Source organism: Pelophylax lessonae, assembly GCF_965119305.1.
Source record: "Pelophylax lessonae genome assembly, chromosome: 3".
Classification (NCBI taxonomy): Eukaryota; Metazoa; Chordata; class Amphibia; order Anura; family Ranidae; genus Pelophylax; species Pelophylax lessonae.
The window spans coordinates 437,253,437-437,275,712 of record NC_138770.1 but is presented as its reverse complement, the minus strand read 5'-3'; the positions used below and the strand labels follow the sequence as shown (position 1 = coordinate 437,275,712).

General features: G+C 44.4%; 1 protein-coding gene across 1 annotated transcript in view; it reads right to left on the bottom strand.

Annotated features, from left to right (window-relative positions):
- LOC309549428 (uncharacterized protein) overlaps positions 1 to 22,276 on the bottom strand; it is a 123,891-nt gene that overhangs the window by 76,520 nt on the left and 25,095 nt on the right. Inside the window, exons 2-6 of the mRNA XM_082249718.1 lie at positions 12,557 to 12,676; positions 12,201 to 12,320; positions 3,516 to 3,635; positions 3,196 to 3,318; positions 2,131 to 2,213 (exon numbers count right to left, since the gene is read on the bottom strand). Of these exons, the coding sequence (XP_082105844.1) occupies positions 2,131 to 2,213; positions 3,196 to 3,318; positions 3,516 to 3,635; positions 12,201 to 12,320; positions 12,557 to 12,676 (566 nt within the window). The remainder of the gene's footprint in view (positions 1 to 2,130; positions 2,214 to 3,195; positions 3,319 to 3,515; positions 3,636 to 12,200; positions 12,321 to 12,556; positions 12,677 to 22,276) is intronic.

The window sequence follows — 22,276 nt, the reverse complement described above, 5'->3', positions numbered from 1 at the left end:
TTGATAGAACACCCTGGCTCAGAATATGACCAGCTCTCCCCTTACTGCATCCTAAAACCTTGTACTCAGGCCACAAAAAACTGTATTAGTAGCATATTTAAATTGATACACATTGATTTACTGTTAAGAGAACTAGATGCTCATTTGCTGTCACAATTTCACCACAAACAGACTATCAATGCCAACAAGTATAGGTGCATGATCAAAGTAAAAAAAAGAAGGATGAAGAAACTTCACCGGGGGCTACCTCTAGGAAACATAATGCCTGCAACTTAATCATACTAAATTATTTTTTAGGTGGATGTCTTGATCCTGTGTTTAGATGTGACGTTTTTCATCTTGGAACTACTAAAACAGTGGTGTTTATGCCAGTAACACTCAAGGACTATAAATAAGTCTGCATTCTACAAAAACTGAGTCATACCTTTGTATTTCTGTAGCTAGAACAAAGGACAAATATGTTTCACCGAACCTCTGATATGTCACTTCCAGTGCAAGAGCTTACGTCACATCTGGTTGCCACTCGACCACACTCCATATCGAGTTGGTATTTTGACATGGAGTTTAGGTGGAAATTCACTCTCCCAATCAACTTTGATTATTTTTAACCCTTGTGTTGCTAGTAATAAAGAGATCGGAAAGTATATCATATTTTCTGGTTTTAATTTCTTCAGTTACTTGCTGGTTTGGCAAATGATGTCATACATCCCAGGAGTTTTCAGGAGGGAATGGGAGAAGGTTTTTTTGCACCCTCCTGTATGTATGCTTGAGCTAAGGGCGGAAGGATTCCAGGAAGTAAATGCTACATAATTCATTTGCCCTTACTCAAGATGGCCATGGCCAGAAATGCTATGGGGTGTTTTTCAAAGTGATTTCTCAACAAAAAAAAAAAGCATGATGGGTGGGTATAAATTCTGTGTTGCTAAGCCGTCCAACCATCCCCTTGACAGTCATACAGGGCAAAACGTTCTGGGGTATGGTCGACTTACCGGGTGTTTGCTAAAACCAATGCTTTCGATGAATGTTATAATTAATATGTGAGAAGATATATTATTGCCGGGTCATTATTTGAAGCTGGATTGAGTCCCCGTTCACAATAAGGCGACCTGTGAGGCGACCTGGTCTCCTCACAGGTCGCCGTAGGTCGCCTTCCATAGGGAAGCTGTGGACCCATTCTAATAGGAGCGACACAAGTCGCTCCGACTTAGAAAAAGGGTCCGGAGCTTCTTTGGGGCGACCCAGAGGCGACCGCCATAGACTTCAATGTTATGAAGTCCGTGGCGGCCGCTCCGAGGTCACGGCGCGCTGCTCGCACCACGACCTCGGAGGTCGCCCCCCCCCCCCCCCAAGTCGAATCGCGGCAATGTGAACGGGGCCTCATTGTTTTATCGTGTGCGTAGCTTTCAGTTTAAGTGTTTTGTATATATACAGTTTGACACTTTGAGCCTCTATTTCTTTTATGCATCATATAAGGAAGGAGCCCTCACTTGAGTATTAAAATAATACCAGAAGGCATGTTATTTGGAGTATTTGTTAACAGCGCTAAATGCCTATCTGTGGAAAGAGGCATATAGCCTGCTGGGGAGAGGTGTTAAGCACTGGAGCACTCATGGGCCCATACATCTACATTTGTCATGCAGATAGCAAAGCTCTTAGTTTTATTAGGGTACTGAGTGTTTCAAAAACATATACAAGTATAAAAAACACAAGACAGGTAAAGTAAAGAAAAAATTTAAATTAAAATTAGAGAGATATTGCTCTATCTTTCTCTGACGTCTTCTCATTATTAGGAAAAATAAAAATGTTTGTGAAAAGGCCGGAGTGGGGGGGGTCACAAAGCCACAAAGTATCAGCTGATTGAGATTTTAACCTTAGTGTAACAAAGGCAAAGATTCTAACAGTCAGTGGTTTCTTTGAAAATACTAAAAATCCATCTATTCACATAGACCAGGGATATGCAAACTGCGGCCCTCCAGATGTTGCAGAACTACAAGTCCCATGAGACATAGCAAGAATGACAGCCACAAGCATGACACCCAGAGGCATGATTGGACTTGTAGTTTTGCAACAGCTGGAGGGCCACAGTTTGCAATTCCCTGACATACTATAGCAACTGACACCATTTCATACCTGGATTTCTGAATCAGCTGACTGCAGAAGCAGAGTCAGGACTGGAAGAGCTCCTTCTCGACACAAGATACTTTTAATGCGCTCTACAATTAGATTTACAGAAATACTCATTAAATATTCTAGGCAAGTAATATTTGAAGATTCAACCACAGCATGCTATAGAAGAAAAAAAAAAAAGTATTTTTTATTTAAAGCAATACACACACTGGCTTATCTATCCCATTTTGATGAGATGTTTAAAAACAAGATTTTTTAACTACCATCTTTAAACGTTTTCTTGCACAAATTAGGAGACCTATTTAATCCAACTACTATTCACCTGGTATATTTTTCTAACATTATATCTGATCTTTACAGTTTTTATTTCGAAGTGAACCTGTAACCAATCTACGGACATAAAAATATTTACATAAAACTTAGCAGTAAGTGAGCATTTAAACAACCTATAAGTGATCTCTGTAGCTGCAGACCGTGTGGAATAATTTATTCTCGAATATCACAGCAGAAGTACATAAATTTGAGTTCTAGTCCATTCTCCCTGCAGTTCAGCTCACTCTGCTAAAGAGGGGTTACATAAATACCTTTGCTGTTAAATTTGAGGATAAAACAGCTACACGGGTAATTTAGGGCTTGCTTTAAACCAGGTGCTTAGCTTAGATGCAGGAGACCTAAAAAATTCAACAAAGTTTCTAGGGCGTAACTCCTACTTCCTGCACATCTCCCGCTGTTGTTCTGGAGTGTCTGTTGTCTGCACAGTGGCATGCACAGCAGACACTCCAGAAGGCCATTAGCAAATTAAGACACAGACTGTATTGCCCATGACCAACAAATCTTGCACTACCAAAACCATGAAGAATTGGAGAGCCCAAATTCAGCTGTCAAATAAGTGTTCAACTGGCTGACTTTTCAAGACAGGCATTCTATTTACACATCCACCTTCTCAAGCTTCATATCCTTAAACCCACATTTTGAGGACTCCACGAGTAGAGCTGCCACAGAGCCACTCACTACCAACAGGGTCTAACGCTACCTCACTCATACATTAGGAATCCTATATATAGCAACCTGATCGAGTCAAGTTCAGAATAGCCCCAACAGCATTCTGCTGGACTCTGGGATCATAAGACTTTGCCAATGTCAGAAGAGGAAGGATCCCTCCAGCAATACCAATGGCCTCTCGATTTGATTCTGAAAAACAAAACATAAAATTGAAAATTAGATTTACCACAGTACTTGCAGTCTGCACGTACCTACAATTATACATTTGCCCTCCTGCTTCTTTTCACTTCAGTATGTTAAGAGTTGTTGAAAAATTACGATGGAAAATACACTAAAGAAAATCTAACAAAAATAAATACACATACTATTGTGTCACTATTGCTTACCAGAAATGGCCAAAGTCATGATGCATGCACAGGAGTTACACTGTACAGCAGGATCCCCGGACTCCAGAAGCTCGAGTATTGGCTCAAGCAATCCCACTTGGACAACAAGCTCCTTATTTACTGTACACAAAAATGAAAACAGTAAAGTGTAATTAGATTTGCTTTCCTACAAAGCAAAAGTATTTTAAAATCTTACTGAAGAACTAGTCACCCTATATTTGTGTTACATGAGCTTATGAAATTGTAAAGTATAGGGTTGGATTTGAAGACTCTAACCCTGAAGGTCTAGAATTTCTGGCACCCCAAGCATCTCCTCCTGCCTACCCACAACTGAAACCACACAACCGTTGAAAAAATTTTTTTAAAAAAATGGGATATTTGACTTACCGTAAAATCCATTTCTCTGATGTTTGGACACAACTCCCGATCTTCTTAACAACTTGCCGACTGCTCACAGTAATCCTACTGCGGCAGTGCGGCTCTCCTGGGTCCAGCAAAGTAGACCTAAGTTGCTGGAGTTCACGTGATTCTGGTGGCGAGTCGGGCCGGGGCAGGAGAGGTAGCGATTGCCGCCTCCCTCCCCTGATCGCCGTGGAATCTGTGAGAATACCCGTCTGCTTATGTAAACAAAGCAGGCAGATCTTCTCAGTGACAGATAGGAGGAGATCACAGGATTCAGCATAGCTGTACCTGCGATCTCTGCATCTGTCACAGAACCCCCTCCCACATTAAGCATGAGGCATACATTTAACCCCTTGATCACCAATAGAGTTAACCCCTTCCCTGCCAGTGTCATTATTACAGTAACCGTGCATATTTTTAGCACTGATTACTGTAGTAACGTCACTGGTCCCCCCAAAAGTGTCAAAAATGTCAGTTAGGGGTCCAATCTGTCCGCCGCAATGTCGCAGTCCCGCAAAAAAAAAAAAAACAATAAAAATGACATAAATCTTTCCCGTAGTTAGTAAATGCGATATAACTTTTGCGCAAACCAATCAAAATACGCTTATTGCGATTTTTTTTACCAAAAAGATGTAGCAGAAAACAAATTGGCCTTAAATGTTAAATTTTGATTTTTTAATTTTTGTTTTTTTGAGAATGTCATAATTGTCGCTCTTCTGATCAATTACCACCAAAAGTAAGCTCTATTTGTGGGGAAAAAAAGGACGTAAATTGTTTGGGTACAGCGTCAGATGACCGCGCAATTGTCCGTTAAATTAACGCAGTGCCGAATCACAAAATAGGGTCTGGTCATTACGGGGGCAAATCCTTCCATTGGTTATACTGCCCCCTACATGAGTAGGACACTAGGCAGAAAAGTCTAACCAGGCCTATGGGCAGCCCCAGGGGGTATACTCCCTCTCTCTGCTATAGGTACTCAGTTTTGTTACAAGCAGGGTCAGAAGAATTACAACTCCACAGAGGGGTGGGTGCTGTATTCGTCAATGAACATCTGAGAAATGGATTTTATGGCAAGTCAAAAATCCCTTTCTCTTTCGTTCATTGACGGACACAGCTCCTGATCTTCTTAACCATTGGGACATCCCAAAGCAGTGTTAAACATGAGGGGTGGGAACAGCGAAAAAAATTCCCAAGGCTAAAACTATACCCAACCAGGTAACAGGAGCTCAACCAAAACAACTGGAGCCCACCTGAAAACAATACACCCTCAAAGAGGACCAGGTCCTCTAAAACAGCAGCCTGCAAAACCTTGCAGCCACAAGAAGCATCCACAGATGCCAACATATCCACTTTATAGAACTTGAAATTGAGTGTGCACCGACGACCAGGTGACCGCCTTGCAAACCTGCGTCACTGGTGCCTGATGACGGAAAGCCCAGGAGGCACTGATCGCTTGAGTAGAGTGAGCCTTGACAGGGAAAGGAGGAACCTGACCTTTGATGGAATCAGCTTGAGTCACAGTCGGTCTGATCCTCCTAAGAATAGTCACAGAGGAAGCAGACAACCCTTTCCGAGGCCCATCCGCAAGCACAAATAGTGAATCCGACTTCCTAAAAGACTCCGTAGCTGACAAGTACACCCTAATTGCCCCTACCAAGGCATGCAAAGCAAGTTCGTTGGGATGTTTTGACATGGGGCACAGGGAAGGCAACACAATGTCTTCATTCAAAAGAAAAAATTAGACAACCTTTGGAATGAGCGATGGACAGGGGCGAAGAACCTCCATATCTCTGAACCACAAAGTAAGGTGAACGACAGCATAACGCCGCCAAATCAGACACCCTGCGCTGAGAAGTGAGCCACCAAAAAGTCCATCTTCTGAGACATAAGCAGAGGAATCTCTTGAAGATGCTCAAAAGGAGGCTTCTGGAGGACTGAGCACCAAATTGGAGGTCCCAAGGTGGCAACAGAGACCAAACAGGAGGAGCTATGTGCCAAACCTCCTGAGGAAAAGTACGCCCCAGGCAGGGTGTGCCCAAGGGCTGTTGAAAGAAGACCGCCAAGGCCAACACCTGGCCCTTGATACTTTTCAAGGCCAGTTTCTGCTCAACCCCCCGTTGAAGGAAGGTCAAGATCCGAGCCACTGAAAAGGAGCAAGGATGAACCCCAAGAGATTCACTCCACGTGATGTACGTCTTCCACGTACAATGGTAGATCTTCCTAGAAGTAGATTTACTAGCTTTTATCAGAGTTGGAAACATCAACTCAGACAAACCTCTATCATTCAGCACCTGACGTTCAACAGCCAAGCTGTCAAAGCCAGCGACTAAAGCAGGATGGAAGATAGGCCCTTGGGACAGTAGATCCTCCCTGAGAGGAAGGTTCAAAGGAAATGTCGGCAACCAGTCACACCAGATCAGCGTACCAAGCTTAGCAAGGCCAGTCCGCAGCCACCAAGATGACCGGAATCCCTTCTGCGTAGAAGTCTGTGCAGAAGCTTGAAAGGAGGGAAGGCAGAAAATTAGACTATACTGACCCCACAGGGCCACCAGCGCGTCTGTGGCGTCCGCCAGAGGATCCCATGACTGTGCCACAAACTTCTGCACATTTCTGTTGAGCCAAGACGCCAACAGATCCACCCCAGGGATGCCCCACCAGAGACAACTGATGAAACACTTCCAGATGAAGGGATCACTCCCCTTGGTCCAACGCCTACCGACTGAGGTAATCCGCCTGCCAGTTTTCCACCCCGGGAATGTGTACAGCGGAGAGAGCTGGAATGAACTGTTCTGCCCACCTGAGAATGTTGGCTACCTCCAGAGCCACCAGAACACTTCTTGAATGCGCACTGGACATTCCTGAAGACGATCCGTCCAATGTTCCATGCACAGTGTGATCACTCAGGGGTTCCAGGACATTGATCTGTAGTCTGGACTAGGGATAGACCGAATATCAGCAAGGTCGATATATTGGGGGGCTGATATGCACTTTCCCCAATATATTGGTATCGGCCCTGGAACTGGCTGATATTGCTGATATTTTTGTGACATCATTCTGCCTTCTTAGGCCGCCTCCCTCTCCTTGGACAGTCTTGTCTGGAGTCGGGACTAGTCTCGCGGGAGTGTATCACATTCATACACCCACCACACAGCAGCCCGCTGCCAGCCAGCCAGCCACCCACATCCACAGGCCCTGTACCAGCCAGCCACAGGCACTGTACCACCCAGCTACCTACAGCCCCTGTGCCAGCCAGCCACCCAACCACAGGGTGCCAGGCAGCCAGCCACCCAACCACAGGGTGCCAGACAGCCAGCCACCCAACCACAGGGTGCCAGACAGCCAGCCACCCAACCACAGGGTGCCAGACAGCCAGCCACCCAACCACAGGGTGCCAGACAGCCAGCCATCCACCCACAGACAGGGTGCCAGACAGCCAGCCATCCAACCACAGACAGGGTGCCAGACAGCCACTGGCACTGTACCAGCTAGCCGCCCGCAGGCCCTGTACCAGCCATCCACCTACCGCAGGGTGCCAGCCAGCCACCCACCACAGGGTGCCAGCCAGCCACCCACCCACCACAGGGTGCCAGCCAGCCAGCCATTAAGCATTAAACAAAAATTAACATGTTCAGTGCCAGATTTGTGTCAAAAAATTGTCTTTATTTTTCAAAACTCTAAAAAATATCGGTCGATGCGATGCCGATACGTTGTGACCAAAATATTGGTATCGGCCCTGAAAAAAAAAAAAACATATCGGTCTATCCCTAGTCTGGACTCTTTTTGCCGAGGACTCCTCCCCATTAAGACAGGCTGGTATCCATGGTGACCACTTTCCAATACAAGGGGAGGAAGAATTTACCCAGCCGAAGCGGTGGAGAATGAAGCCACCATATGAGTGATCCCTTCGTTCCCCGACTCAGCCGGATTGACGAGAGACTGCGGGTTCTTGTCACATTTGCCAAGAATCTCCCTTTGCAGGGACCTCGTATAGAACTGTGCAAATGGAACCACCTCGAAGGTAGACAACATCAGGCCCAGCACCTGCATGCAAGTCCAGAGGGATAACCATCTGCTTGACAGCAGGAGAAGAAATGCAGCCTGAAGTCAGTGGCGGAGCTAGACTTTTAAAACAAGGGTGGCAAGGTATTATTTTGGGGGGTCAATATACATGCGTGTGTATATATATATATATATATATATATATATATATATATATATATATATATATATATATATATATACATACATATATATACACACACACACACACACACACACACACACATATACATATACACACACTTTTATAAATAAATGTAAACAAACATTCTAAGCGGTATTAAAACATTTTTAATTAAATAAACAATTATCAAAGTAAACATTATTCTTTTAAGGCCGCACGCCGATCACAGGGCTCTGCTCTAAAGGGGGATCTATGGCATACATCCCCCTTTACAGCAGGCTAGGGCAGGTCGCCCATAGATCCTCCTTTACAGCAGGCCAGGGTGAGGTCCCCTATATAGATCCCCACTAACAGCAGGCCAGGGTCCTCCCCCAGACAGTCCCTCTCAGTCTCCGCACCGACAGGATTGGGTCGGGAGCTGAGCAGCCAGGGGCAGAAAGCAGCAGACACAGCGGCGGCGGCCATGGCAGAAGCACTGCACCAGGGTGATTAGGGTGTGCCTAGGCACACCCCGTGCGCACGCCTATGAGTAGGGCTGCACAATATTGCCCCCCATCAATGTAGGGACCAGCATGCCCCCCCCCCATCAATTGACGATGTAGTAACCAGCATCCCAACCCATCAATGTAGTGAATTCGCATTGCATTCGGACACAACTTACACAGGAACCTTTTTTGGGTCTGCAGCAGAATCAGATCTCACGGGTGTTCACACCTATGCGATCCGATTCATGTCCAAACTGACAGTTCCCACTGCGATATGCCAACTGATCTGGGGGGGTCATTAACTTTGTATTAACAGCCCCAGTGTTTCGCATATGGCAGTGTGAACTGTCTTAGAGTTGAATGTGATGTGGGAACCCGCAGTGGATTTGCAGGGTTCCTGCATCGCATATATGTGGACCGAGACTAACTGATTATGTTTTTGTAGGGGGGTAAGTGCACTTTGTACAAAATTACTTTATTACATTAGCTATGTACATGCTAATGAAGCATTTAGTGCTGGTTCACACTGGTGCGATGGAAGACATTGCATGTGATTCGGGGCGCACTGCTATGCAAATCACATGCAATGTCTTTGCAATGCAAATTCAGTCATACAGATTGTATAGCTGAATTCGCATCGCATTTGGACCAAAGTCATGCAGGACCCTTTTTTTGGTCTGCACCAACATCAGATTGCATGGGTGTTCACACCTAATGCGATCCGATTCCTGTCAGAATTGACAGTTCACACTGCGATATGCAAACTAATCTGGGGGTATCGTTACCTTTGTATTGACACTCCCAGCGAATCGCATATGGCAGTGTGAACTGTCTGTGAGTCGGGTGCAATGTGGAAACCCGCAGTGGATTTTCAGGAGGAGTTATGGTTTCCTTTCCAAGTGTCGGTTCACATTGCACATTGGTGTGATGCGGTAACCCTGCAAATCCACTGCGGGTTCCCGCATTGCACCCGACTCGCAGACAGTTCACACTGCCATATGCGAATCGCTGGGAGTGTCAATACAAAAGGTAACGATACCCCCAGATTAATTCACATATTGCAGTGCAAACTGTCAGTTCAGGCAGGAATGGAATCGCATAGGTGTGAACACCCACGCAATCTGATTCTGGGGCAGACCAAAAAAGGGTCCTGCATGACTTTGGTCCAAATGCAATGCAAATTCAGCCATACAATCTGTACAATCTGTATGGCTGAATTCGCATTGCAAAGACATCGCATGTAATTTGCACAGCAGGGTGGTGCGAATCACATGCAATGTCTTCAATTGCACCAGTGTAAATCTAAGTGTCTGTAAAAAAAAAAAGTTGAAGTCCTGGAAGCATTAGACATGCATTTACATCTCTGTTTTCAGTCAAGAAATCAACTTGGAACACCACAATTCCTGCCAGTGACAAAAATGTGTTTTACACTGTCTGACCTGCTGCTGCTCTGGCTCTGCACACAGGTCAGGGTGGTTAGGGGATGGGTGGGTGGGTGGCCGGCTAGCTCCTCCGAGACCTCTTCCACTCTCTTCACTCTGCACTCTGTCTCAGTCTGCAGCATCCGACGATCTCCTGGCTGTCCCCCACGGCATGGATGTGTGGCCCCGCCCCTCAGCTGAATTCTTCAGGGAGGAGAGGTGGCCGGAGCGCCTGTCACTATCATCATCCCCACAGCTCCAATAAAGCACTATGATCCCGGCCAGCACCTGACTCCTCTCCTATAGCCGCATCCACTGCCAGCAAGGATCCATTCTTCACTGCATTATTGAAGCACAGATGTCCTCCATTCTGCAGTGTGAGCTGTGTGGGCACCTCCAGGGACAGACTGCTGAGCCTCTTATGGGGCCCCCCCCTCTGACGCCGCACGAATGGTCAGTCCGCCCCTGCACACAGTCACAGAGAACTTGCTGCACAGGGCGCCCTCTCCTTCAGCTAATGTTATGAGCATAAGCGAGCGCGAGCGGGGTGGCAACAAGGGTGGCAAGGATGTCCTCTGGGGTGTCAATTGCCACCCCAGCTAGCCCTCTGGCTCCGCCACTGCCTGAAGTTTTTGCAGTTTGTGCAGAGGAAGGAGCACTCTGGCTGAGGCTGAGTCTAGAGTCAGACACAGATTGTCATGCTTTGTGGACAGAACCAGAGCAGACTTCTGAAAATTCAGAAACCAGCCGAACTCCCTCAGGAGTTTGTATGGTGATCTCCAGGTTTTCCACCAGAGCAGTGGGTGGTCATCCAAGTTGCCCAGTACCGCGATCCCCCACTGACGTAACAATGCTAGCACCGGGGGCCAATGTTTCGGTGGAGGCGAGACCAAAAGGGTAACGCCAAAAACTGATAGTGCTCCACTCACAGGGCACAGCGGAGGAAGCGCTGGTGACCGGCACATATTGGAATGTGAAGGTAAGCATCCTTGATGTCAATAGAGACAAGAAAATCCACCTGATGCAGGGATACCAATGGAATGTACTCCATTCTGAACTTCTGCACCCGCACAAAGCAGTTCAGCACCTTGGGGTCCAGATCAGGACGTGCCTTGCCTTTCTTCCTGGGAAGTGTAAACAGGTTGGAGTAAAACCCCTGAAAACACTGCAATGTCGGAACCAGGACAATCACCCCTTGAAATAACAGGTCCTGTACCGCCCCACAACAAGCCTGTAAGCAGTCCGGGGACAGACGCAAGTTGGAAGGAAAGAACCTTTCCAGGGGGTAAGAACAAAACTCGATCTTGTACCTGGACCGTATGACTTTGCGGACCCACTTGTCTTGTACCAGGGAAGTCCATGGGTCTGGAAACAAGCGAAGACGTCCCCCCACCCCGGATACGGGTGAGGGCGCACCTTCACGCTGAAGGAGCCTTGTCTGCGGGTCTGGAAAAGCCCGCTCTCCACTTGCCAGACCAAGTTAACTTGGATCCACCAGAGGAGGCCCTGAAAGGTTTTGAACCCTTGTCAGTCACCCTAGGGATGAAACAAAACTTCCTATGAGCTGAGATGAGAAAGATGGCCCACGTCTATGACGAGGGTCCTTGCCCTTACTAGCCTGTGGAAGAAAGGCACTCTTCCCCCTCCGTGAGACCTTTAATGATGTCATCCAGGGAAGGTCCAAACAGGCAATCTCTTTGAAAAGGAAGATCAGTCAAGGCCTTTTTAGAAGTCTGGTCCGCTAAAAACCCCTGGTAAACTCCTGTTTTTAAACGCATACTGTTAGACAGGTTAATTAGGTTGGTAAACAAACTGGTTGGTGAATTGAGTTGGGAAGTTTTTCTGATTTGGTCTCGCATGCGTTGCCCTTCCATGAGCTCTTTGCTATGAAGGCCAGTTATAGGTGGGGGCAGGGGCCATTTTGTTTGTTGTTGATGTATACTGGTGAGTGGACACACTGGATGCCTTTGCTGCCATTGTGCTATGAGCTGGGTGTCCACAGTGCCCCTAAGTGCCTTTAGGGAGGCCCTGCAGCTTACACATGTGTTTACAAATGTGTGCTAACTAAACCCCTGTTTTTAACACATACTGTTAGACAGGTTAATTCGGTTGGTAAGCAAACTGGTTGGTGAATTGAGCTGGGAATTTCTTCTGATTTTGTCTCGCATTAAATTATTCTGTATTGTCCACTTACAGTTTCCTTCAAGAAGAAAATTCACAAGAGACAAGGAAGACATCTGTTGGACCTCCAGGTCAGCAGACTGTAGCAAAGGCTGATATGGCTCCAAGAACTCTGCAGGCAGCTGTGTATTTACTGTGATAGAAATGTGAAATGATATTTAGTATCACCATGTAAAGAATGTTTAACATACAAAGCTTTTAATGCATTTTATGCAATCCTAACTAATAGTTAGCACGTTGGAGCGGATCCTACCTGCAATATCAAATATCTTAATACTGTACTTCACATTTGGAAATTGCTATAAAGTACAGGATCAGTTGTGTGACAATGTTAACATACAACTTATAGTAAAGTATCCTGGCACTTACTATGCTGGCTCATATGCAAATAGTAAAGGGCAGCAGAATGTTGTAGGTCAGCATTTTCTGAAAAGGCCAAGATCATCAAAGCATCCAGTGTCTCTTTTCCTACCGGGGACTCGTTTAAACCTTAGAAAAAGAAGTACAAGTTAAGAAATCATCAAAGATATCAGATGTGATTTACAATGAACCCCAAATGTGATTACAACACTTATAAAAGTCTTGAGTTTTAAAGCAAATGTACATTTTGTTCCACGTATATTTGTATCAGATTCCAGCAAACAGGTGGGAAACCTGCATCTAGTACTCCATGGATTCAAAAATCTGGTTTACTGCCTTGTTAAAAGCGGTGTTCCAGCCTCCTCCTCCAAAATTTTAAAGTCAGCAGCTACACATACTGTAGCTGCTGACTTTTAAGATTAGGACACTTACCTGTCCTGCAGTCTAGCGATGTCAGCACCGCAGCCGATGTTTCCTTCGGCTGTCGGGTGCTGCCATCGCCATTGGCGGTAAGGGAACCCGCATTCAGATTGGCTCGGCGGTGGGGGGGGGGGGGGGAGGGGGCCAAACTTCAGAGGGACGGCGGCGCTAGGAAGGCTACAGGTAAGCCTTAATATAGGTTTGCCTGTAGGTACAAGAAAAAAAAAAAAAAAAGAGAGAGTTTACTTCCTCTTTAAATGGTTACCTGATTAGGGAAGGATGTTCGAGTGTGGATGGAGTCATGTACGTCCAGGCTCAGACAACCATTACTCACACGGCAGTTTAGCTGTATACACTGGAATCTGATGTATTTGGCTAAAATGCCGTGTGAAGGAGGCTTAAGTCTGTAGAAAAGTCAACAACTGCACAGCTAATGCTGGGCTTCGCATTAGACACCACAGCATTCCCTATACACACTGAAACGTGGAAAAGCCTATATTAAATGTTTGGTCATCAAGACAGACAGAACCTGACAGACTGAAAGCTGAACACATTAAGACACATGGGTAATAATTACTAAAACCAGAGAATGCAAAATCTGGTGCAGCTCAGCATAGAAAGCAATCAGCTTCCAAAAAGCCTAATTGAACAAGCTGAACTTGGAAGCGGCTTGGCTACTAGGGTTGCAAATGGCGAGTACGAGTATACATATACAGTGCCTTGCGAAAGTATTCGGCCCCCTTGAACTTTGCGACCTTTTGCCACATTTCAGGCTTCAAACAAAGATATAAAACTGTAATTTTTTGTGAAGAATCAACAAGTGGGACACAATCATGAAGTGGAACGAAATTTATTGGATATTTCAAACTTTGTTAAATAAAAAACTGAAAAATTGGGCGTGCAAAATTATTCAGCCCTTTACTTTCAGTGCAGCATACTTTCAGTGCAGCAAACTCTCTCCAGAAGTTCAGTGAGGATCTCTGAATGATCCAATGTTGACCTAAATGACTAATGATAAATAGAATCCACCTGTGCGTAATCAAGTCTCCGTATAAATACACCTGAACTGTGATAGTCTCAGAGGTCCGTTTAAAGCGCAGAGAGCATCATGAAGAACAAGGAACACACCAAGCAGGTCCGAGATACTGTTGTGGAGAAGTTTAAAGCCGGATTTGGATACAAAAAGATTTCCCAAGCTTTAAACATCCCAAGGAGCACTGTGCAAGCGATAATATTGAAATAGAAGGAGTATCAGACCACTGCAAATCTACGAAGACCTGGCCGTCCCTCTAAACTTTCAGCTCATACAAGGAGAAGACTGATCAGAGATGCAGCCAAGAGGCCCATGATCACTCTGGATGAACTGCAGAGATCTACAGCTGAGGTGGGAGACTCTGTCCATAGGGCAATAATCAGTCGTATACTGCACAAATCTGGCCTTTATGGAAGAGTGGCAAGAAGAAAGCCATTTCTTAAAGCGGATTTCCGGGCACAAAAACTATATTTTTTTTTTGTGCCCCTCCGCTAGTTCGACATTACCTGAAAAGGAATTGGATAGTTTTTTTTTTTTTTTTTTTTGTTTACTCTACTTTTAATTGAAGATCGTAAATACTCACCTCAGAGTACTTCCTCCCTCGGCGCCGCGGCTCACCCCGTCACTTCCTGTCTCGCTATGATTCCTGGGAGCTGAACGTCATCGCTCCCAGGAATCAATGCGACGGCACCGGCCCCGCTCGTCACTTCCGGGCGACGCCGCATTCCCCTGCTAAACAGCTTCTGGGCATGCCCAGAAGCTGTGGAGGAATGCGGCGCTGCACCGGAAGTGACGAGAGGGGCCGGTGCAGGCGCATTCTGGGACAAGAAGACGCGGAAGAAGACACAGAAGAGGACCGCGCCGGCTTCAGCTGCCCACAAGAGAGATGGAAACGCTGTGGAAGAAATTTTATAAGTAAGTATTTCTTCTAAAAGGTAAGTGCGAACCGGGACAGATCAGAGGCTAGCCATTGTGGAATGTGCTAGCCCTGACTGTCCCGGGGGTATGTTTATTAAAAAATGACTTCTGTGCCCGGAACTCCGCTTTAAAGATATCCATAAAAAGTGTTGTTTAAAGTTTGCCACAAGCCACCTGGGAGACACACCAAACATGTGGAAGAAGGTGCTCTGGTCAGATGAAACCAAAATCAAACTTTTTGGCAACAATGCAAAATGTTATGTTTGGCGTAAAAGCAACACAGCTCATCACCCTGAACACACCATCCCCACTGTCAAACATGGTGGTGGCAGCATCATGGTTTGGGCCTGCTTTTCTTCAGCAGGGACAGGGAAGATGGTTAAAATTGATGGGAAGATGGATGGAGCCAAATACAGGACCATTCTGGAAGAAAACCTGATGGAGTCTGCAAAAGACCTGAGACTGGGACAGAGATTTGTCTTCCAACAAGACAATGATCCAAAACATAAAGCAAAATCTACAATGGAATGGTTCACAAATAAACATATCCAGGTGTTAGAATTGCAAAGTCAAAGTCCAGACCTGAATCTAATCGAGAATCTGTGGAAAGAACTGAAAACTGCTGTTCACAACGCTCTCCATCCAACCTCACTGAGCTTGAGCTGTTTTGCAAGGAGGAATGGGCAAAAATTTCAGTCTTTCGATGTGCAAAAATTATAGAGACATACCCCAAGCGACTTACAGCTGTAATCGCAGCAAAAGTTGGCACTACAAAGTATTAACTTAAGGGGGCTGAATAATTTTGCACGCCCAATTTTTCAGTTTTTTATTTGTTAAAAAAGTGAAATATCCAATAAATTTCGTTCCACTTCATGATTGTGTCCCACTTGTTGATTCTTCACAAAAAATTACAGTTTTATATCTTTAGGTTTGAAGCCTGAAATGTGTCAAAAGGGGGCCGAATACTTCGCAAGGCACTAATTTTATATATATATATATACACACACATACACACATATATACACAAACACATATACACACACACGTATATAAAAAAAAATCTGAATTCAACAAATGTCGAAGTGGCAAAAAAAAAAAAAAAAAAAAGTGTTCACTGTATATAGAAGATCCTATGAGATGTAAGACAATAAGATTAGCCATAATGAAACCGTAAAATGTACAAAATTGTGTATTTGCTGCCATCTAAGCAGCAATAAGATCATGCTCTACACCAGAGGCGTAACTAGAACCTTCAGGGCCCCGATGCAAGAAACTATGAAGGGCCCCCTGGGCCGGGGGCCCTTCCCCTTCAAGCCTGGGGCTCTTCCCACTGATCCAAAGGCCCTTTACTCTTGTTGCGGGGCCCTTTATTATGGTCCCGCAGCGGGACCCATTCACAAGTTCTGCAGTGGGCCCCCTTCCTGCCATCTTGGGGCCTCCCCACGGTGGTGGAATGCAAGGGCCCGGTCGCAAGTGTGACCTTTGCGATCCTGGAAAGGGTTACTTACAAACGGAGGAAGACAACACGAAGTGAGAGGAAATCTACCCCTAGGAGAGGAAATTCACTCCTGTAAGAGTTCTCATGGGAAAAAAGGTGTCTCCAGTGAAGCTTTATCACTAAATCGTTGTTTCCGCAACAGCCCAAAATTTTCAAAATCCAGTTGTCATAGTGACAAAAAGTGAGGTGAAATCTTCTGAACAGGGGTACAGACAGGAAAACAAATGGTACACGGGTGTTAACCCTTCCCTATGCCATCCAAAACAAAGTAAAAATGATTCTTTAGACCCGGTTCACACTAATGCGTGTGCCGGGTTCGCATGTCATGTCGGAGCGCACTGCTCCGACATGACATGCGATCAGCTGTGCGGTGCGAGTTTAGCCATACAGTTTGTATGGCTAAATTCGCACCGCACCCGCAGCAAAGACGCACAGGAGGCATTTTTGCTGCCGCATCAGGATCGGATCGCACAGCGGTTCACACTTGTGCGATCCGATCCTGTGCGAACTGCACGATCGCACTGCGATATGCGATCAAACTGGGGGTGTCGTTAAGATTACATTGACACCCCCAGCGGATCGCATATGGCAGTGTGAACTGCCGGGGGTGCGTGTGCGATGCGGGAACAGGCTGCGAATTCGCAGCCTTCCCGCATCGCAATAGTGTGAACCGAGCCTTAGGCTGGAGCTAAACTTAAAAAAAAAATTTACCTGTTCTGACTTACAAATTCAACTTAAGAGCAAACCTACAGTCCCCATCTTGTTTGTAACCCGGGGACCCCCTGTAGTTTTTATTTTTTGGTATTTTAAATTGTATTATTTTTTATCATTTTATTTTTATTTATTTTTTTACAATGTCACTGACTAGGACTCATTATTATATTACATATTTACCGGCCCCTTCCTGGTTCTCTATTGTGACACTTCCCCTGCAGCAGCCAGCAGGAGAGGGGAGGGAGCACAGTGGGGGGGGAGGGGGGAGGCGGGGAAGCACACAGGGGCCCAGAGACAGTAGAACACAAGAGAACTGGATAGGAGGAGGAGTGGCAGGGGCAGCATACAGGAGGAACCAATCTCTTCCATTGTCCTCCTGCAGCTACAGGAGGAAAAAAGGAGGAGGACAGAGATACATGCTGCCCCCGCCGCCCCTCCTATCCAGGTGTACAGGGGAGCCGCACAGGCCCCCTGAAGCATGGGGCCTGGTTGCAATTGCAATCCCTGTAGTTACGCCCCTGCTCTACACCTGTCTGTCCTTCCATTGTCTCGCTGGACCGTGTGTGTCCTCTTCTCACAGCCAGGGCTGCTGATAAGGCAGTACAGCCAGCCCTCCTGTACTAGGCCCAGGCACCATCAGTTCAAAAAAGGGTCTCATGCACCTGCTAAACAAGAGTGCCGGCTGAACTGTCTTATTGCAGACACTGATCCTCTTCTGCATCCCCCTACAGTGCTGCCAGCTTCTCTATCTCCCTCCGGCTGCACTGCAGGGGGATTGGTCCTAGCACATGCGTCCCATCTGCTGTCCAGGTCCCTCGTTCATCCCTTTCCCCAGCAGCACTTCCTGCTTCCCTCCTCCTCTCTTCCGCTGGCAGCTACTGCAGGCACAAAAGGAGATGTTTCAGGATAGAGAGTGGGGGGGGGGGCGGATGGTGAAAATGTAGTGTACTGGCCCCTTCCTTTCCTGAAAGAACACAGTGAGCAATCAGTACCAATCACTCCTGTGTTCATTCATCACTGAAGCATAGTAATTACGTTATTATATTTACTATACTTAAGTTTGTGAATGAGCAGGAAGCCTCAGAGCATTTCCTATTCAATAATCTGTGCTGCTGAGGCTGCAAAGAAAGGGACTGAAATCTATGTCCTTAGTCACTTTCGGCCAGGAAGGGGGGGGGGGGGGCCTGTCAGGTAGGCTGTATGGAGCCCCGTGATTTCTAACAGCAGCCCTGCCCACGGCTCTCGGTAAGATGCCCATTGGTGGTCACCATCCAAAAAGTTTTTTTTGGGCTTTTAATTTCCCTTTTAGGATGATTTGTAAGTGTACAACTTTTCCAAACTGCCATGTGGGAAGATGTATCCAGCTCAAGTGAATGATTTTAGGATTGTATCATTACTATTTTTAAATTTACATTGTATAGATACCATGTCAATAGCATCCAGTCCTGATGAAGTGAACTGATGTTAACAAAACGTGTTGAGATTTGTGATGCATTGTCCATCTATTCAGTTGGCAGGAAGGTTTATGGAATTTAATTTTGAGAATCTAATTTTTTTTTTTTTTTTTGAACAACTTGTTATGTAAAATAGACTGACAATTGTAAATCAGTTTTCTTCACACTGCATATGCTTTTGTATAAGAGAAATCAGGGTTTCTTACAAAAAATAAATAGAATATATAAAAAAATAAATAAATAAATAAAAATGACCTAACCCCATTAAAAAAACTATCTATACCTCTGATTAATAGCATGTGCTAATATAATCAAAAATATTTCTGGTCAGTTCTTTGTAAACAAACACAGGCTAATTATAAATGTAGTATAAACAACACACCCAAATATCAGAATGTGCGGTTTATACATACGGTAGCATTGCAACACCTGGTTACATTCTGCATCATTCAACAAACTATTTGGGAGTGGTTTGGAAGGAGAGGACGGGAAAACCAATGCTGAATACCCATGGGACTTTATTGAGCATTTCATCTACAATGTAAACCTTTAATTTTACATATACACTAACAAAACCTTTATTCTGTACAGGTCCACCATCTGCAGATATAAAACGGTACTTGCTAGATTTGGGAAATTAAATCTCATCTGCCAGTAAGATTGTTCATTTACAATCCTAATTTGCTAGGGTGCCAGATATTGAGATAATTCTTCTAGGAACAGGAAATGCTCCTTTGTATTATGTATGAGGCCTGGTTCACACTTGTGGGACTTCTGATGGGACTTGATTCGCACAGAATCACGTGACAAAGGGAAATCTCTTTGTTTTCAATGATGACTGTTCTAATCAATGCAACTCAGAATGGTGTAATTTTGGAAAAGGTTCCTGCACTACTTTGGGCAACTTGGCCCCTCAGAATATGCAAAGTCGTACCACACAATCGCACCTTAAATTGCATCAAAGCTTCACTGTTACATTTTGTTGAGATGCAAAAATAGAAGAAAAAAAAAAAAAAAAAAAAAAAAAAAAAGATAGCATTGTATGTGTGAAAACAGGTGCAAAATATCAAGTGTTCAAAATTGAGGTTTCTGGTGACGTCTATTTATAATGGCTCTTTCTGAGACAAAAAGGAAAATTTTTACAAAAAAATTGAAAAAAAGGCCTAAACTTACAAAACAAAAAACATAAATTTAAATTTTATTGTGACTTATTTGTTAATTTGTGTTCATATTTAATATGAATGCCATTTTGTTTTAAGAGAACATGTAAGACTAACATTCCATGAAGGATTTGTTATTTTTCAGAAGCTATTCAAAGATTCCAATGCCCAAGAAACATACAGAGGTCAGCAGCGTCACAGGATAAAAGGTCAGCAGTGTCACAGGATAAGTATTGACAGAACAGAGCAATACTAAAAAAAAAAAAAAAAAAAGGTTTGTTCTCATAATCAAGAGAGCACACATTTTAGGATGAGAAAAAGCCAAGTCACTTAGTGTGCTGGGCATCAGAACAGAACAGTGTCCTGAACAGTATAATGGATACTTAACGTTACATTCTTGTAGAGGAACTGGTTACCAGCACATGAGAAATGTATCAATTTGTCAACCCAGCACAAATGACACTTGGATGCTGATGTCGGCAAACTGTGCATATCTAGATAGTTTGTATTCCAGTTTGTATCTTTCTATGAAAAGCTGTGGAGCTACTGAAATACAGATACACCAATAAATTACAAGTATAGTGCAGTGTCAACATAATGGGGCTGATTAAGGAGTGAGAATTTTGACAGTCACAACCGAAGTGAACATTCACTTAGGGTATTGAATGTGATCCCCATTTCATACAGTGTGTATGTATATACACACTACCGTTCAAAAGTTTGGGGTCACCCAGGAAATTTCATGTTTTCCATAAAAACTCACTTTTATTCATCAAATGAGTTGCAAAATGAATAGAAAAAATATAGTCAAGACATTGATGAGGTTAGAAATAATGATTTTTATTTGAAATAATTTTGTCCTTCAAACTTGGCTTTCATCAAATAATTCTCCATTTGCAGCAATTACAGCCTTGCAGACCTTTGGCATTTTAAAAAACCCAGTGAGTCGGCGCACAATAGACGAGATCTCAGAAGAAACTCAGAACGAGTCAACCAATCACAGCGAGACCTCCCAAACTAAAATAAGAAAGGGGTCTCACCATAAATATGTACCAATGTTAAGAATGACCAAATAAATACTCTATAAGCAGCTAAAAGGTCAGCAGATTGAAGCAAACAACATATAAAAGCCAACTCTTGTAGGCTGATCCGATTCCTTAAAAAATCCTTAAAAAAATCCCTATATCCGTCTAGGATATATGAAGATAGGAAAATATATCCAACTTGTAGACAACTCCCAATCTATATTAAAAAGACGTATATGATGCGAATTAGGGCTGAACGATAGTCGATATGATATCGACTATCGTTCTGTGTCCATGGGCGATATTCATATCGCCGAGGACACAATATTAGCATAGGCAGGAAGTCGGGACTCGGCGGGGGGAGGACTTGCAGTGATTGCGGGGGAGGACTCACAGTTATTCTTGTAGCAGCCGACACATCGGTGAGCAGCGCGCCTTGAACAGTAGAAGAACACACAGCCGCATACAGTGAGTGACTCACTCCACTTCCTGCAGCCCACACGTTCAGTCTCCGGCTCCGCCCCCAGCTAGTTCTCAATGGATGAATTTCTCAATGGAGCAGCGAACCAACCAATCACGCCTTGAACAGCTGCACAGCTAACCAATCAGGCGTGCCTGCAGGCCTGATTGGTTCGCTGTGCCGCTACACACGGCGTGATGGGCTCCCTGAATGTGCCATTGAGAAAACTAGGGCGGAGAGTGAGACTCACTGAACGTGTGGGGCCGGGCTGCAGTGCACGAGTGAGTAATGTAATGTATGCGGCTGTGCTCCTTTCTAGTCCACCGCTCCAGCCTCCTACCACCACTGCCAGTAGCAGTATATATGTGAAATACAATAAATCTATATTGACATGGTGTGTATACAAAAAGGGAAAAAGTAGATGGATGTATGTATATGTAGAGGAAAATAAATTATTAATCATTCAGAGGTGATTTATATATTAATTTATTTTCCTCTACATATACATACATCCATCTACTTTTCCCTTTTTGTATACACACCATGTCAATATAGATTATTTCACATATATACTGGCAGCGCCAATCACTTCCTCTTCCTTTTTATAATCTATTATATAACCCCTTCCAGGGTTATATTCTGAAGTGGGCTGCAGCCAACCTCCTTTATATTTCTCCATATAAAGGACGGGTCCCACAATATCACAATATATATCGTTGGAAAAAAAATATCGCAATATATTTTTTTTCCAATATCGTGTAGGCCTAATGCGAATCCTAAAATAGATCCAATTTCTTAACACTAATCATAAAATAGTAATCTAAAATATCTGTTCCCAGTGGAATTATAGCTTCTTTTCCTAAAACAACACAATATGAGATGAAAACAAGCTAAATAGTCACAACAGCCGACTGGATCGCAATACTAGTTCGTTATTCACAAATATAGCCAATATTCTCACAAATGAATCAGTGATGATGCATGTGTAACCAAAGATCGTAAATGAACTAATAAATATATATATATATATATATATATATATATATA